Source organism: Patiria miniata, unplaced genomic scaffold (genome assembly GCF_015706575.1).
Source record: "Patiria miniata isolate m_02_andy unplaced genomic scaffold, ASM1570657v1 HiC_scaffold_13, whole genome shotgun sequence".
In the NCBI taxonomy this organism is placed as follows: Eukaryota; Metazoa; Echinodermata; class Asteroidea; order Valvatida; family Asterinidae; genus Patiria; species Patiria miniata.
In genome coordinates this window covers 11,757,294-11,775,080 of record NW_024037051.1, presented here as the reverse complement: position 1 = coordinate 11,775,080, position 17,787 = coordinate 11,757,294, and the positions used below count along the sequence as shown (strand labels likewise).

Here is a 17,787-nt window from a genome sequence, read left to right as displayed (position 1 = left end):
ACCTCTTGCGACCTACGAGCCCGCCGACGCCATTATCGCGTGGCACTCCATGATGAGCAGACACGTCAACCGTCACCTGTGTATTGCGATGCAACACATCTGACTAAGCTTTAGCCTAGCAAAAACATCAGAAGTAAATCTGGAGTGCAGGCATGTCCTAACATTCGTGCTTTGTCTGTGAGATTTACTTGATATTAATCTTTAAGTACAAAACTCTAATGGTATTACAGCTTTGAAGTTCTTGGATCCCAAAACCAATACTACAATGGTATCTCGGTACGACAAGTTCGTCGCATATCTCATAATACTTCAGAGGGCGTTCTCACAAGGATCTGCTTGCCCTCCCGGCTGGAAGAACTGGAACCAGTCCTGCTACGCCATCTACTTCAACCGTGTGAGCTGGATGGACGCTTCTGAGTTCTGCGAGAGCAGAGGAAGCCACCTGGTGATGCCCAATTCTCAGCCTGAGAATGATTTCATCTGGCGGATGATGACGGAACGACTCAAGTCTCTTTCTGGGGCCGGAGTTTGGATCGGCTGCAAGCGCAAGTCTGCTGATTCTAGCTTCGTGTGCGCTGGGAATGAGGGAATGAGCTATACCAACTGGGCACCTGGAAATCCTAAGAATAAAGAAACTCCGGTTTGTGCCTTGTACGGCGTGGACGGCGAGGGTAAATGGAAATCCGTTGGTTGCACACCAAGGATCGGCAGGAACGTCGTCTGCGAGATGCCGACTGCTCCTCGCATGTACTGCATGACAGCCGACGAAAACGGGCGCTTGGTGAACGACTTACCGTGAAGATTGATCCTCCGAAGTCATCGATTCGTGTAACAATGAGGATTGCGGAAGTTTGAGCAGGAGAGTTCGCACAACCACACGTAATAGATACGTTCTGAATCGGACAAACACGTGGTCGCAGTCATACATTATTTTCTGGTCTCGTTGACTGAACCAATTTCAACCTGATTATTTCTCTACCTTGAATGCGAGTTCTGAACAGAAACTATTCGCATCCTGCATACCCCCAAGAGATATTCAGGTATATGTAAAATCAATGGCCTTCTTGAAGCAAAAATTCATCGTTTTTCCTGCCATGTCTCAGATGAAGAACTTCTGATTTTACGCGGCAAGTTGTTCCTTGATACGTGACACAAAACGGCGCCATCGGGCCTGCAAGTCTATCCCGTCATGATAGATCTTGCAATAAATTCCTGCGTTGGCAGCCGTGCCAACTATTTTTGGCATATATTATGATCAAGAAGAATAACGTTGTAGTTTTGCTGAATTATTCTTTGTTAATTTTGGAGGTGCGAGGAGTCAAACCAAGAATCATAACAGTAAAGCTTCTTGTTCTGCGATAAGCCCGGTTCATTCTTCATGCGAAAGCGAATGCGAAGCGAATTTGACGTCATGAAACATTCGCTGCGAAATTCGCCCGAGTTGAAACATGTTCAACTTTTACGAATTCGCAGCGCGAATACTTGCCATGACGTCACAAATTCGCGTTCGCTTTCGCTTTCGTGCCGAGTATGAACCGGGCTATAGAGTGCATAATGGTAGGCACTAATAACGTACAGTATTATATTATTATCTGCGCATTTATATTATTTTGTAAATTCATTACACTGTTTTTACAATGTAAATAGTGGAGTTTTCCAAAGTGGTGCGCCTCAACTTTTTCCTCGACTTTCCTCATGAGTGTTGCCAAATCTCTTTGTTGACAAGTTTTAAATTCATTCAATTAAATACTACTACTATTACCTAATGCATGAAGATGAACTCCTTGTGAACAAGTTTAGTGTCCTGAAACTGAGTCCGAAATTCGAAAACAGTTGCGTCGGGAAATTTGGCGCAAAATCGGCCAATTCCCAAGTCAACCTTGTAAGAATATCTTTAAGGTTGACAAATTCTGATAAACCATTAGTATCTCCACTCTTCTATAACTAGGCCTAAATGTTTTTCAAACCATTATTTTCTTATTTTTTGGGCGCTTTTTTAAAGGCTTCACTGCCCACTTCAAAATACAATCGGAAAATCGCACCAGAGTAAAATTTCGCTCTTTAGCTAATTGTAATAAAGGATATACCAACCAACGTTTACGAACGGGAATGTTTAGAGCTTAACATTTCACTAACTGTGAAATTTCGGGGTAAAACTTTTGCTCGAGCAAGGAACTAGAGGCAAAAACAATCGAAGTCCGTCATCACGTTAGCCGTTAGGTACTGCGCCACTTTAGGGGACATCAATAATATTTCTGTCATTTTAATGTATACTCATGTAATACATTCTGGCAATGTACAAATGACTGAATCTGTATGTTAAAAGGTTAAACTGTGTGTCAATGCATGTATAGAATAACGTGTGGATGACGCGAAGAAAAAAAAGTGTGCTCAAGCTAATGGCGAAGCTATATAGCCAAGTGGCAATTCATTGGAGGCATTTTGATCTCACGGAAATAAGCCACACGTCAATGCTATTGAACATCACATAAGAAAGCGATTGACGAATGGAGTTTTTATAATCATCCCCAGTTTGTGAAACCACGATCCAAACTCAGTTGGTGCAGTTCCAATCAAGATCCTGAATTTGATTAAAAAAAAAAAAAACTCTAATGGGGGCGTGGGGTGCGACTCCCCCCCCTCCTCCTCCCCCCCCCCCCCGATACACCGCTGCGCATGTCAAATTTGTTATTATTGATGGCTTATTACCGTGAAAGCACCGAGTCGGATGACAGAGGAATAGCTTTGCATTGGACCAATCACCGAATCTGATTGTTGGGGGTGTGTGAACGAGCATCGACGCCAACTGTAAATAAAATCAAGGTTTCATGGCGGCCCTAATGACCAAGCAATATGGCCACCAACTCAGATGGACGAAAACAAATCAATATCAACACGTTTCAAAGTGGTGTGTCTAATTGCTGGTCTTGTTGTGGACACGAAAACAATTCCATCGCTTCTGTGACGCGCTTCCGTTTTGCGCAATCAAGAAACACATGCAGAAACCGCGAACAATGCGAAGGTAATTTGCTGAAGTACTCCGATGCAAGACTCTTAAAAATTAGCCGACACTTGCCAACTGAACCACGTACATCACGAAACAGCTTGGACTAACCTCTCTAGCTGGCAACGTTGAATTTGTCTGCATGTGTGTTTCAACTTCAAGCTACCTGGTACATAACTAGCTGCTTGGTATAACTACTTGGTATGAGAAAGAACCAGCTCAGAATGGCAGCTCTTCGTGATATTTTGGTTGTATTTCTGTTCGTCTGGGGAGGTTTTTCGACCTCGTCAGCTCTCTGCCCTCCGGGCTGGAAGGACTGGCATCAGTCATGCTACGCGATGTACTCACATCGTACTTCAAGCTGGGCAGATGCTTCAAAATTCTGCGAGAGTAAAAAAGGCCACCTTGTCGTGCCAAATTCACAGGCCGAGAACGATTTCTTACGGCAGATGGTTATGGAACGATTTCAGACCGCGGAAAAACGCGGGGTTTGGATCGGCTGCAAACGTGAGTCCGTTTACGTAAGCTTCGTTTGCTCCGGGAATACTAAGGGTATGAGCTTCACCAACTGGGCCCCGGGTTGTCCCAAACAAGAAGCTCGTCAGTGCGTCGTGTTGTGGAAGGGAGGCAACGGAACATGGAGAAGTAGCAACTGCATGGCAAACAAAGAGAGGTACGTCGTCTGCGAGATGCCGAACACTCCTCGCGTACACTGCCTGACAGCCGACGAAAACGGGCGCTTTGTTAAGGACTTGCCGTGAAGATTGATCCTCGAAGTCATCGTATTGTGTACCAATTAGAATTGCTTTAGGCCTACTTTGAGCTGGAGAGTGCTCAAAACCCCAGTCAAGGTAACGGATACACGGGCTTCCGTTTTGCGCAATCAAGAAACACATGCAGAAACCGCGAACAATGCGAAGGTAATTTGCTGAAGTACTCCGATGCAAGACTCTTAAAAACAAGCCGACACTTGCCAACTGAACCACGTACATCACGAAACAGCTTGGACTAACCTCTCAAGCTGGCAACGTTGAATTTGTCTGCATGTGTGTTTCAACTTCAAGCTACCTGGTATATAACTAGCTGCTTGGTATAACTACTTGGTATGAGAAAGAACCAGCTCAGAATGGCAGCTCTTCGTGATATTTTGGTTGTATTTCTGTTCGCCTTGGGAGGCTTTTCGACCTTGTCAGCTCTCTGCCCTCCGGGCTGGAAAAACTGGCATCTGTCATGCTTCGCGATGTACTACGACAGTCCTTCGAGCTGGGTCGATGCTTTTAAATTTTGCGACAGTAAACGAAGCCACCTTGCCGTGCCGAACTCACAGGCCGAGATCGAATTCTTGTGGCGGATGGTGCTGGCGATGGAGACTGTAAAAAGACGCGGGGTCTGGATCGGCTGCAAACGCGAGTCTGCTGATTCGAGCTTTGAATGCGCTGGGAACACCGAGGGAATGAGCTTCACCAACTGGGCACCGGGTTATCCCGAACAAGGAGCTCCTCGGTGCGTAGTGATGTCGAAGGGCCTCGGAACATGGAAAACTAACAATTGCGCTCGGCCGTCCTACTACAAGTATGTCGTCTGCGAGATGCCGAATACTCCTCGCGTGCACTGCTTGAAGGCCAATGCAAACGGACACTTCGTGGATGACTACCGTGTTTAAGTTTAAGGAGGCCAATCTAGCGAGATGGGACATCAAGTGAATAATATACCAACACAGACACAAAAAAGGGTGTAAATACTACTTGAATTGGCGACATTCTGTATCACGACGTAACTCGTTCCCAATGAACATTTAAACGCCTGTCGGTTGCAGGTTACTGATTCTGACATCAAATTGCAATTATGAAAATAAAATCTAGAGAAACTTGAGACCTCATGAGACTCCATTTGAAACATCGACAACTGCGATGTGATGTCTTAAGGAACCTGGGCTCCATTTTGAAGGTAGGCCAAATAACTAGATTCGTATTAATATGTTTGTCGTCAACATTTTACAACAAAATCAAACATCCCAAATTACGAATGGGTCAAAGTTACGAGTGACGGTCCTTATAATTATTGATACTATGTTTACATTGGACAATGCAAGCGTTGCTAAAAAGTTCTTGGCAAATTGTATGTGACTAAATAATTAAATCTGTTGATACTTAGTCTTCATTTTGATCAAAACAAGACAGTAGCAAAGCAGGGAATTTCATGCGGTGGGTTACAGAAAAAAAACAGCATTCCTCCCCATGTATCTATTTAGTTTACTGTATATTTGAGAGAAAAAAATGTCCAAAAAGGAAGATATGTAATTAGATAGTTATTTTGTTTCCACAAAGTCATTGTATTATAGTTTTCTCGATGTATTATCCTTTAGAGTTGTGGTTGTCGCACTCGAAAAGTAGAAGATTTTCATTAAATTTACTCGATTGATATATTCACATCAGAAAAAAGTATTTGACCTAAAGTTATATTGATGATTCGATTGTGATTCTTTACATTTAAATTTCGAATAGCCTACAATTAAACTTTAATCACGACATCACTTTTTATGATAAATAATAAATGAGTAAATTTTGCTTTAATGATTCATATTTAAGATATTCTTGTAATGTTTAACAATGAACTTAGACTAAGTGTGGATTCAATTTTGGTGACTCACTCAATTGCAATAAATTTAATATGAACAGTTTGCTTTTACGACCTGCATGTCAAACATAGAACATTGTGCGTCATATCTAGAATAAAAAACACTCTAGTTAAATTTGACTAGGAATCACTCAAAGTTCCACCCAGCTGACCCTTGCTGTACTCAGCTGGGTGCAAGTTGGACTGTTTTCTAGTCAAATCTAACTAGGAGTTTTTCGTCTACTAAGGATAACTGTGCGTAGTTAAAACATTATTTAAGCCGTTTTTGTGGTAATCAAAAATTGTAAAAAAAAAGTAGGAAAAAATGGGTTGAGATCCTCGTACTGCCGCATGGTTGAGTATATTTAGTTTGACATTTTTCATGATTGAAACTGCAAATTATTGCTGACTTAGGTTTGGAATTATTGCTGGAGTTTCTGAAGGTAATGGATGGATACTTAAAGGTATATCGGATCACCTGCACTAGTCCCAAAAGTAACCTACCGAACTGTTATTCCCATAAAGCTTTCACGGATTATATACTTTACAAAACACCCTGTTAAACGATTCCGTCTGGCCTGCTATTACTTTGAAGAAATCAAGAAATGTAGGTGATTTCCAACGATCAGTCAATTGAGTCACGGATCTTAGACACCAGGATAAACGACTGTTCTGAGCTCTAGTACAAAATGCACTCAGTGGACTTGCCTTAATTGGTTAGACGCGTGATAACGGGCATTTATACCCGTTGGCTTGTAATCGCGAATTTTCCAGATGTGCCATTGTGTTGGGTTTTTGCATGACATCTAAAACGGAAAAATTCATAAAACTGTAAGCAAAACTACTTCTTATTTAAGATAAAATTGTTCCAAATTATTTTTAAAATAAATACTTTAGGATATAACAGACGGTATTTTTGTCGTCATAGATGAAGTATTAACCCGGGAAATAAACGTCAAATTTCGAGAACACTGTTTACCAAAATTTCGCTTTTAATTAGGCTTTTATTAAATTTTTTTAGAGAGATGTGATGCCGAACCGATAAAACAAAGCGACATTTCATTTTTCATCTGAAAGCTAAAGATATTGTGCTCGGCATTACCATGGTTATGTAGTTATCACTGATCAGAATTCAATAATAAAGACCAAAACGTAGACTCATGAATATTCAAAAATATGATTCGCTGGCTTGACGGACTTCGACGCCAGATCGGGCGCAGAGCCTTGCAAATCTGAAAGCCACCGTGCGCAGTGGTCTTTGTTGAAAAGTATTCATGGTATTTGCCACTAGTAGGGGCCGTTATCATGCGTCCAACCAGGAGTTGGGCCGAGTCGTTAATCCCTGTGTGTAGGATCCGTGATTGAGTGAACTTTGGAAATAAAGAGGGCACAATCAAAAGGTTGTGCATGATTTTTCACTGTTTTCTCGAAAAGTGTACTGTCCAATGAGCTGAAACTTCAAGAGGTTGTGGAATGCTCGAAGACATTTCCGTCATTTTTCGGGTATATGTAGCCTAAGGTGTGATGAAATAAAAACGACTATTGTTTCTGTCATGAAATGAGTACAAAAGGTACTTTTGAGAGCTGTTTTTCAGGTCCAGTTTCGACCCGAACGTGCAACTGTGTAAAAGTCGTCGTTGCGGGCAGCAAACAAAACACAGTAAATCGTGACGTAATAAACAGGACTCGTGTATGCTACTGTGCATCGGGAGTCCTGTTTATTACGTCACGATTTACTGTGTTTTGTTTGCTGCCCGCAACGACGACATTTACACAGTTGCACGTTCGGGTCGAAACTGGACCTGAAAAACAGCTCTCAAAAGTACCTTTTGTACTCATTTCATGACAGAAACAATAGTCGTTTTTATTTCATCACACCTTAGGCTACATATACCCGAAAAATGACGGAAATGTCTTCGAGCATTCCACATCCTCTTTCAACAGGTTGTATTTTGAGCATTCTTCTTTGGATTTTAAGTGGTATTATTGGAAACGAACAAAATGCATGAAACGCAAGCGATCCTATATGCCTTTAATGCTAGGGATGGTGACTTTGTTGTCTGTGACCACTTAATTTGTAAACAATATTTAAGATTTTGCGATCAAGCTACATGAGTCGTTTGTCAACCCTGGTCAGATTTGTTTTATTACAGATTTCAAAAGAGCACAATCTCAGCATTTCTGCTGTGAAAACCGCATGCTGATACCATCTTTAGTTCAAAAATTATGGAAGTCGGAACACCAAGAGATGTGATGAAGTGATGTGATGAAGCCGGCCCTATTTTTGCTTTTATCTCCAAATAAACATTCCCGACAAACGACTCATTTAGCTTATAGCTTGATCGCATCACTTTTCAAATAGATTGATGATACAATTTCAACTGCCCTCTAACAGAACGTTTTAATTGTGACTCACGGGTTTTCTCATAGCAAAAGTGTTTTGATAAAATAATTAAAAGATTTTAGAAACAGCCCGAATCAAGTTTAATTCGAGATACTCTGACAAAAAGTACATTAAAGGATTGTGGAATTGTTCCCTCTTGATTTTGTCTTACAAAAATGTGTTTTAAAACTTTTCAAAGAAACGTTTCGTCAGAAATCGTGTTTCTTAAGATAAAGACTTTCTTGTGTTGAGCCGATTACTGCATAAAAGTGTTGTTGAAAGATTATTGTAATTGATTGAAATATTGCATTAAATAAATATCTTTATGGATTTGCGTTACTCGAACTCAAAATGAATATTCATCTAACTCAAACAACCAATCTCCATTTGGGGTTCAGGAGTTCTTAATATTTAATTTACAATGTAAAATATTGTATATTATTTATGTTATATATTTAATTCAATATTTGCATTTGTATGTAGATTAATAAATTCCATGGCAATATTACATAAAGCATAATTGCCACAAAACATTAACACAGTAATACTACTTCCCACTCAGATTCAAGACGTTTGAAATTTAACTAAATAGTACATACATATAATTTCCTTTCAGTTTACAGACAATTACAAACTTCCTTTTAAGTACCAGAAAAATCACAATATTAATATTACATAATTAAATATAACCTTGTTAAAAATTCGGAACACAATATATAACTGTTTCATATAATTATATAACATTTCCCGGAATAAGCTGAGACAATTGCGGTGATAGACAGATAGACCCAGTGTTTGTGTGGGGAAAGCACGTCAAACAAGTACAAGAAAGCGGAGCTTCTGAACTCAAAAGAGAGAAGAAAAGGGGAGAACAAAAAAAACGAAAGGTGGCTATAAATGGGGTGGTGGTGGGTTAAATTTCATCGGCAAAAATTGCCTTTTCTCTGGTCAGTGGTGGAAGCAAGAATGGCGCGACGCCAAGTTATTGCGTGCTATCTACATGTAGCGGGAAACTTTGCACCAATGACCGCCAGGTATTCACGCGTTCGGCGTGTGACGTAATCGTAAACAACCACATCAGGATCTTCTCGAAAATTGTCGAGGTGTCCGCGCGTCCATAAACCCGATTAAACTGCGCTTAATCATCATTAATACTTTACTGATGGTGTCAAGAAAGATGGTGTCCAGCCCCCCCCCCCCCACCTTTTGGTTGTACGGAGGCCGGATGACCGGTGAAAAAAACTTGTCTATCTTCAGCACGGATGCTACAAAAATTAGCCCCCCCCCCACTATAACATCCATTGCCCCCCCCCCTCGCCGCCTGTTCAACCGTAGTTCCTTCGTAAACTGCCTTTTAATGATTTTACTATCAAAGTAGTGAGAAGCGATACAATTTGGATTCAGTGTTGTCGTATATGGTTACTTGTAAAAAAAATAAATTAATTCACAATTTGCATGTTTGCGGTTGTTAATTGAAAGTGCATTTGTGTAAAATTAGTTATGAATTGCTCCTATATTATAACTATAAAAACATTTACAAACTCTAAGAATTTTGTTTTAAATCAATCTATACGGTTAACACACGTTTCACTTTGAGCGAGTACAACTACCATCATGAAGTGAACCCTTGCCTGCAGTAGTGGCATGGATGAACAACTTCAAGCTTTTCATTAAATCTACTTCGCGGAGTGACTTCGAAATTCATCTAGTTTCCGAGCACAGACGTACGAGATAGCATCGCTGTAGCTTGTTTAACCAAAATTCAAAGCTCTTGACGAGAACTTTGATTACGCTGCTTGCAATTAAGACATTGTTATCAACATCCCGCACAAGAAAACAGACGGTTATCATCACAAATAAAAAGCACCGAGTCAGATGACAATGAGATAGCAAAGAAAATAACCAATCGTTAAATCTGATCGTTGGGTAGGGAAACGACAATCGAAACCATCTGTAAATAAAGTCCAGGTTTCATGGCGGCTTTGAGGGCCACACTATATTGGAAACACACAGAACGACGAAAAGAAACCAGTATAAACATAATTTGAAAGTGGTGTCTCTAATTGCTGGTCTTGTTGTGAACACCAATAAAACAAAATATCCATCGCTTATGACGGGCTTCCGTTCTGCGCAATCAGAGAAACCACCAATCAAAGAAACACATCAGAAACCGAGCACAGCTGAAGTACTCCGATTCGAGACTATTTATTGTGAAAACTACCCGCTCGGACTTTAATTAGAGCATTAGGTAAACAGCAATATATGAAATAATTTTACGGTCGAGGCAGGCCTTCGCTCAGCAAGCCGACACTTACAAACTGCACCACGTACACGAAACAGCTTAATAGACTAACCTCTTCGGCGACTTTTAATCTGAGTGTGAGCCCTATACCGTCAAGCCAAGCTGGGTATAAGAAAAAGTCAGTTTAACGATCATAATACCACTGTCTACAGTACTATTGGCATTGTTAAGACAATCAAATCGCTGCATTGAAGTAGGAGTTAATTCCCCTGTAAGCGATTCAACTGTATGGTTTTGCTCTATTTAACATCCTAAAGAAATGGCAGCTCTTCGTGATATTTTGGTTGTGTTTCTGTTCGCCTTGGGAGGTTTTTCGACCTTGTCGGCTCTCTGCCCTCCGGGCTGGAAGAACTGGCATCAGTCATGCTACGCGATGTTCTTCGATCGTATGAGCTGGGCAGATGCCTCAAAGTTCTGCGACATTAAACAAAGCCACCTTGTCGTGCCGAATTCACAGGCTGAGAACGATTTCTTTTGGCGGATGATGACAGAACGATTTGAGACTGTAAAACGGCGCAGGGTCTGGATCGGCTGCAAACGCGAGTCTGCTAATTCGAGCTTTGAATGCGCTGGGAATACTGAGAGAATGAGCTTCACCAACTGGGCACCGGGTTATCCCGAACAAGGAGATCCTCAGTGCGTTGTGTTGTCGAAGGGCCTCGGAACATGGAAAACTAACAATTGCGCACGGTCGCCCTTCTACAATTATGTCGTCTGCGAGATGCCGAATACTCCTCGCGTGCACTGCTTGAGGGCCGATTCAAACGGGCGCTTCGTCACCGACATACCGTGAAGTTTAAGGAGACCAATCTAGCGAGATGGGACACCAAGTGAATAATACATCAACACAGACACACAATATGGTGTTAACACAATTTGAATTGGCGACATTCCAATGTGCGTTTCTGTATCACGATGTAAATCGTTCCATACCAAAAAAACAAAAAATAATAAAAAACGGTTTCAATGCCTGTCAGTTGGAGGTTACTGATTCTGACAGCAAATTGCGATATCATTGTGAAAATAATACGCTGCTCTCGTTGATTATTCTATTGTCTCCTTCAAAGAACATTTATAATAGTATGGCCTCCTCTGCCCAGGCACCGACTACCAACACGTTTACGCTTTCCTCAGCCTAAATCATGACTTTTTTCACAATTGCAAACTGTCATTCCAATGTGCCGTGAAATCTCAAATCTTACCCTTCCTAGAAAACCCTGCATAATGTACAACACTTAAGTCAACAGCACATCGTCGACGTACTCGACGTGCTTAAAGGGCTGGTATTCGTATAGAGAAAAAAACATTGACTGCCAATTTGTGTGATTGATGGCTATACTAAACCTACAGAAAGTTATCACCCTGATTTTGTATATGAACCTCCACGGTCCCATCCAATTCATCAGAACCTGGGTAAGGTCAACATCCCAAAGACGTTTCTGCGTGCTGAATGCGCGGTCTCTTCGCAGCAAATCGACAGAATTTCAGGACTTCGTTATCAAAAGCAACTTTGACAACGTGGGTATTTTGCAAAAAAAAAGGGTTAACTGAATCCGGTGAAGCAAAATGTAGACTTCACCCTTTGTGGTCATGCTTTTAAAAACAAACCCAGAGCATGCAAGCGAGGAGGCGGATTTGGCGTTCTGTTTCGAAAGGAACTAGATATTTCAGTCAACACGTTTTGCTGATTATCAGAGTTTTGAAGATTTGTCCTTCACCATGTCCTCCTATAGTACCAGCCTGGACTTTTTCATCATTTATCGGCCAGCGTGTGTTCAATTTGCATGAGACTCATGAGGTTTATGTGACTCGACTAAATGGACAACTGCGATGTGCCGTCTTAGTGGACCCGCGATCCATTTTGAAGGTAGGCCAAAAAGCTGGATATGTTTTTCAACAACATTAAAAAAAAACACCTCCCGAATTATAAATGGATCAAAGTTACCAGTGACGGTCCTTAAGGATGGATAATATGGATATATTGGACAATGCAGCGTTGTGAAATTGTTTTTCTTGGTAAATTGCATGTTACTCAATTACTAAATCTGTTTTGATATTTAATCTGCATTTTGATTAAACAAGACAGCAGCATAGTAGAGAATTTTTCATGCGATGGGTTACAGAAAAAAACCACATTCCCTGCCATGTTTCTATTTATTTTACTTTAAATTTGAAAAGTAACGTGTCCAAAAGGAAGATATTTAATGAGATATTTAATTTTTCAAAAGATTTTTCATCGTAGTTTTCTTGATGTATTATCACTCTATAGTTTTGGTTGTCGCACTCGAAAAAGTAGAAGATTTTCATTAGATTTACTAGATTGATATATTTCCATCAGAAAGTAACGTATTTGACCTAAACTTATATTTATGATTCGATTGTGATTCTTTACATTTAAATTTTAAATAGCCTACGATAAAACATTTAACCACGACATCGCTTTTAATGATGAATAAATTACTGAATGTGGCTTTAATGATTTGTATTTCAGATATTCTTGTAATGTTAATGAACTTAGACTTAGATTCAGTTTTTTTCTCACTCAATTTCATTTAATTAACTGAACACTTTTTGCTTTTACGACCTGCTTGTCAAATAGTAGAACATTGTGCATCATTAGTCGTCTACTAACATTTGCATGATAACTGTACGTTGTTCAAATGTATTATTAAGCTGTATTTTTGTGGAAATCAAAAACAGCCTTATGAGCGATAGTTAAAAAAAAGAAGCTTTAAATCATTGTATGGTAGGTTGCTGAATAGGTTTCACGGCACGCCTTTGTGTAAGTTTAGTATGAAATTTGTCATGATAAACTGCATATTATTGCTGGGCTTAGTTTTTGAATTTTGAAAAGGCATATAGGATCATTTGCATTTATCCCAAAAGTAACCTACCGAATTCATATCAAAAAGCTTACTTGGATTAAAGTACGTAGTACTGAACACTGAAATTATTCCGTCTGGGTTAATGTCATTTAAAGGAAATCAAAAAAGTAGGTGGTTTCCAACGATCAGTTTATTGAGTGATCTTTGGAACCGAAGACTGCTATAAACGAAAGTGTATTTCGTGATCAAAATGTCGTGCATGATTTTTCACTGTTTTCTCGAGAACAAAAGAGTAAAATCCAGTGAGCTGAAACTTCAACTGGTTAGGTTTTGAACATTTTTCTCTGGAGTTTGAGTGGTGGCATGATTGGAAACGAACAAAATGCATGAAACGCAAGCGATCCAATATGCCTTAACTGTTAGGTATGGGGTGACTTTGTATTCTGTGACTACTTTGTAAAACAAAATTTAAGATTTAGTTTTACTGTTACAAATATATCTTGGCAGAAAAGATTGATAGACAATACAATGTCGAACGTTCGCTAACTGAACCTTTTTTTTTTAATTGTAAACATGACAAACGGTTTTTCCTTTTACAAAAGTGTTTTCAAAACAAGATAAGGTGGTTTTAGAAAGTAATAACAAAATCGAGTTTCTTTCAAAATCCTCTTGAAAAAGTATATTAAAGATGTCAGAGTTGTAGCCTACCCTCTGGATTTTATCTTACAAAAATATTTTTTGAAATTTTGAAAAGAAAGACCTGATACTGAGCGGTTTACAGCATTGAAAAATGCTCTTGAAAGAATATTGTAAGTGATTCAAATATTACGTCATTCATTATCATATTTCATAAAAATATATCACGTAGTACTTACTGTATAATACAGAAGAACAATGTTCTTAATCCTTCATTTGGGGTATCGCATTTGGGCCGAGGTGACCCCTCCCCGTCGAGACCTATGTGCACCAAGGGTGGATCCAGGGGGGGGGGCCAAAGGGGGCCATGCCCCCCCCCAAACGTCGCAAAAAAGGCAGGCAATGAGTACACCACCATCTTTTCCTCAAAAAACATTGGCTAAAGTGGTCAGAAATTGCCTCAGATCGCACCACAGAGCATCGAGAATCCAAAAAAATTTCGGGGCAAGGGCCCCGAACCCCACGCCGTAATTTTTTTGACCCATTTTTTGGGAGACACAAAAAAATTTTGGCCCCCCCCCCAAAAAAAATTGTGTTCTGGATCCGCCCTTGATGTGCACAAGGAAGCCAGAAATTGTTTCAAATGCCCTTTGTATATTCGCCACCAGTCATGCTACTGAAACCACAAGCTCCATTCGCAGTATGCCCCTCGTTATAAACTCGTCGAGCGATGGGACTGGTTGTAGCATATATCATGTGTAGCTGCGTTTCGTCCGGTCTCATTTGTCTGTAGTTCAACATCAGTGAGACCGTCGCTTTTCAAGATTGACGAGCTCATGCTTTCAACAAAAACAATTGCGTCGATTCCATAAAGCTCCATATTGCACGTGCCGACGCCACTATCCGGAGTGACTTTGGAAATGAAAACGTCACTGCCAAGACTTAGTATTGCCATATAGGCCTACTAACTAAAATCCTATCAAGTTTTATACGACCGAGCTATTAAACAATAGGCCTAAGCGGCGACGCGAACTCCTAACATTGGTACCAAACGCTGAAAGTATTACACCTTTACGATTTTTGATATACAAAAACGGAATCAATACCACAATGGTATACAAGACTAGTCACAACGGACAACGACATGGCAAGTACTCCATAAAGATGTATGTACCCCTGGAATTACATCTGGAGTTGGAGAGAAACGGCTGAATGGCTCGCTAACATGACCCATTACGAATCCCCTAATGTCCTTCAAAGGAGAAACTCTCATAGACATTTGAATTTCCAACTGATGACTTCGGCAAAGGTTATTCATGTAGTTTTCTTTTTCAAAGTTATATCAGGTTTTTTTTTAAATACCCTTCACTATTTCTTACATCGACTACTACTCTTGCAGGCTAATGAACATCTGATCTACTGTCGAGAACGTTAAGTGGATGTACAAATATTAATCTAGTTATATTTGTTTATATCAACCCATCTAATAACATATTTATAAAGTTTAATATAAAGCCAACTAATAGAAAAATAGATATTGTACTAAATTAGTGTTTATCCATAATGAAGTATAGGCCTAACAGGCAAACAACAGATAACATGCTGCAGAAAGAGAAACCTCAGTAATGCCTACAACCTCCGACTTCCTGTCGCTTCAATGGATCCTCTTAAAACTCGTTAAGCAAGGGTGACAGCACTTTTAATGACTTAATGACTACAATTACCCGTTAAAGTATAGGCCTATTGAGACATCTGCGTCCCTGAAATTGGAAGAACACAGTTGACTGTAATTGAATCGGCTGGGAAGGCGTGGCTTATCGGGAAGTGGAGCTAACTAAACGAACAGTTTCTGGTAAAGTTTCGTGCAAGAGCTGGAAAGTTGAACTTTGACATGACACTGAGGCTGCATCCGAATCAACTGTCTAGAGCTAGGTCTATGTCCACGCCCATTGAGAATACGCGGGGACACGCCGACAATATAGACGTATAGCCGTAGCTCTGGAAGCCCGTTTTGGACACGGCCGGTCTGAGGCGCCCGCCGGACGTCACGTTGGCAGCCATGTTTATTGCATGGCCTTATGGGATACTTACCCAAATAGACGGCTCGGCGAGTCGGTCGGTTTCTTTGGCCAAGCTCAAGTAAGCGCGAGAAGTCCCATGAGAGGTAAATCGAACGCTGTCGCGCTTGCACGAGTAAGCGTGGGGGAAGTAGACGAACGCAGTGCAAGAGTTGGAGAGAAACGGCTGAATTGCTCGTTAACATGGTCTATTACGAATCCCTTTATTTCTTTTAAAGTAAAAAATTCATAGGCATTTGAAATTCCCACTGATGACTTCGGCAAAGGTTATTCATGTAGTTTTCTTTCTCAAAGTTATATAAGTTTTCTAAATACCCTTCACTATTTCTTACATCGACTACTACTCTTGCAGGCTAATGAACATCTGATCTACTGTCGAGAACGTTAATTGGATGTAAATTAATATGAATACCATTTTTAATTATTTGTTTATATCAATCAATCTAATAACATATTATACAGTATAATATAAAGCAAACTAATATAAATATAGATCTTGTAGTTGTACTAAGTAGTGTTTCTCCATAGGCGTAACAAGCAAACAACAGATAACGTGTTGCAGAAAGAGATACCATACCTCAGTAATACTTATACAACCTCCGACTCCCTGTCGCTTCAACGGATCCTCCTCTTAAAACTCGTTAGCAAGGGTGACAGCACTTTTAATGCCTTTTTAATGACCACCATTACCGGTTTGCGTATAGGCCTATCGGGACATCTGCGTTCTATCTGGTCTCACATTGGAAGAACACAGTTGACTGTCCTTGAATCGGCATTGAAGTCGTGGCTTATCGAGCTTCACTCATTCACATCACCAACGTTGTTCAGACATCTCATATGCAGCGTCTACCATTATCTCGTGTTCTGCAAAGTCCAATTCTACCTCCATGATTATACTCGGGAGAACATTTTAATCTTGTCTCGTATTAAGACAATCAAACTGTTAGTAGGAGATACTTTCCATGTACACGAACCTCAATTCTGTGATTTAACTACTTCAAAATGGCATCTATATTTGATAGTTTGATTTTACTTCTGATCGTCTGGGGAGGTTTTTCGACCTTGTCAGCTCTCTGCCCTCTTGGCTGGAAGGAATGGCAAAAGTCATGCTACGCGATGTACTTTGATCGTATGAGCTGGGCAGATGCTTCAAAGTTCTGCGACGGTAAACAAAGCCACCTTGTCGTGCCGAACTCACAGGACGAGAACGATTTCTTGCTGCGGATCGTGATGGAACGATATGAGACTGTCGAAGAACGCGGGGTCTGGATCGGCTGCAAACGCGAGTCCGCTGATTCGAGCTTTGAGTGCGCTGGGAACACCGAGGGAATGAGCTTCACCAACTGGGCACCGGGTAATCCCGAACAAGGAGCTCGACAGTGCGTCGTGTTGTCGAAGGCAGGCAACGGAACATGGGTATCATACAGCTGCAAGCTTCGCAAGTATTTCGTATGCGAGATGCCGGATGCTCCTCGCGTGCACTGCTTGACGGCCGACGCAAACGGGCGCTTCGTCACCGACTTACCGTAAATGTTTCAGACTAAGTATGGATTCAACTAATGTGACTGACTCAAATTTCATTGAATTTAAATGGAACTTGTTTTCTTTTACGACCTGCCTGTCAAATAGAACGTTGCTGTGCATCAAAGTCGTTTACTAACATGATAATTGTACGTTGTTCAAACATTTAGCCGTATCGTTGTGGAAATTAAAAGCACTGAGTCTTAGGCCAAAGAAATTGTTTTGTTGCCCTCACATAAAAAAAACAGGAGTAGGCGGTCGGTCGAAGAGGTTATTTTTTATTTTTTTTTTTGACGGGGTGTGTACACATAATTGTTCGAGTACACATTTTTTTTTCGTCGTTAAGTCATGATATTTCTTTTAATTTTTTTTTTTTTAATTTTCATTCGACGTCTCCTACTTAATTGAAGCTTACGTGATCA

The 17,787-nt window shown here is 40.4% G+C and overlaps 5 protein-coding genes across 5 annotated transcripts; all 5 read left to right on the top strand.

Moving 5' to 3' along the window:
- Positions 1-265: 265 nt before the first annotated feature.
- LOC119721586 (snaclec coagulation factor IX-binding protein subunit A-like) lies at positions 266-799 on the top strand. Its single transcript, XM_038191665.1, has one exon. The coding sequence runs from the start codon at positions 266-268 to the stop codon at positions 797-799; it is 534 nt and encodes a 177-aa protein (XP_038047593.1).
- Positions 800-3,228: 2,429 nt separating this feature from the next.
- Positions 3,229-3,765, top strand: LOC119721585 (snaclec agglucetin subunit alpha-1-like). Its single transcript, XM_038191663.1, has one exon. The coding sequence runs from the start codon at positions 3,229-3,231 to the stop codon at positions 3,763-3,765; it is 537 nt and encodes a 178-aa protein (XP_038047591.1).
- A 479-nt stretch (positions 3,766-4,244) lies between these two features.
- LOC119721584 (C-type lectin domain family 10 member A-like) lies at positions 4,245-4,667 on the top strand. The gene has a single exon (XM_038191662.1). It carries the CDS (start codon positions 4,245-4,247, stop codon positions 4,665-4,667), a length of 423 nt encoding a protein of 140 aa, XP_038047590.1.
- Positions 4,668-10,564: 5,897 nt separating this feature from the next.
- Positions 10,565-11,098, top strand: LOC119721583 (snaclec mucrocetin subunit alpha-like). Its single transcript, XM_038191661.1, has one exon. It carries the CDS (start codon positions 10,565-10,567, stop codon positions 11,096-11,098), a length of 534 nt encoding a protein of 177 aa, XP_038047589.1.
- A 5,862-nt stretch (positions 11,099-16,960) lies between these two features.
- Positions 16,961-17,374, top strand: LOC119721582 (perlucin-like). Its single transcript, XM_038191660.1, has one exon. It carries the CDS (start codon positions 16,961-16,963, stop codon positions 17,372-17,374), a length of 414 nt encoding a protein of 137 aa, XP_038047588.1.
- Positions 17,375-17,787: the final 413 nt, after the last annotated feature.

What these genes read in the sequence shown, in the direction of transcription:
- LOC119721582 (XM_038191660.1), top strand. Translation starts at nt 16,961, where the DNA reads ATGTACTTTGATCGTATGAGCTGGGCAGATGCTTCAAAGTTCTGCGAC.
- LOC119721583 (XM_038191661.1), top strand. Translation starts at nt 10,565, where the DNA reads ATGGCAGCTCTTCGTGATATTTTGGTTGTGTTTCTGTTCGCCTTGGGA.
- LOC119721586 (XM_038191665.1), top strand. Translation starts at nt 266, where the DNA reads ATGGTATCTCGGTACGACAAGTTCGTCGCATATCTCATAATACTTCAG.
- LOC119721585 (XM_038191663.1), top strand. Translation starts at nt 3,229, where the DNA reads ATGGCAGCTCTTCGTGATATTTTGGTTGTATTTCTGTTCGTCTGGGGA.
- LOC119721584 (XM_038191662.1), top strand. Translation starts at nt 4,245, where the DNA reads ATGTACTACGACAGTCCTTCGAGCTGGGTCGATGCTTTTAAATTTTGC.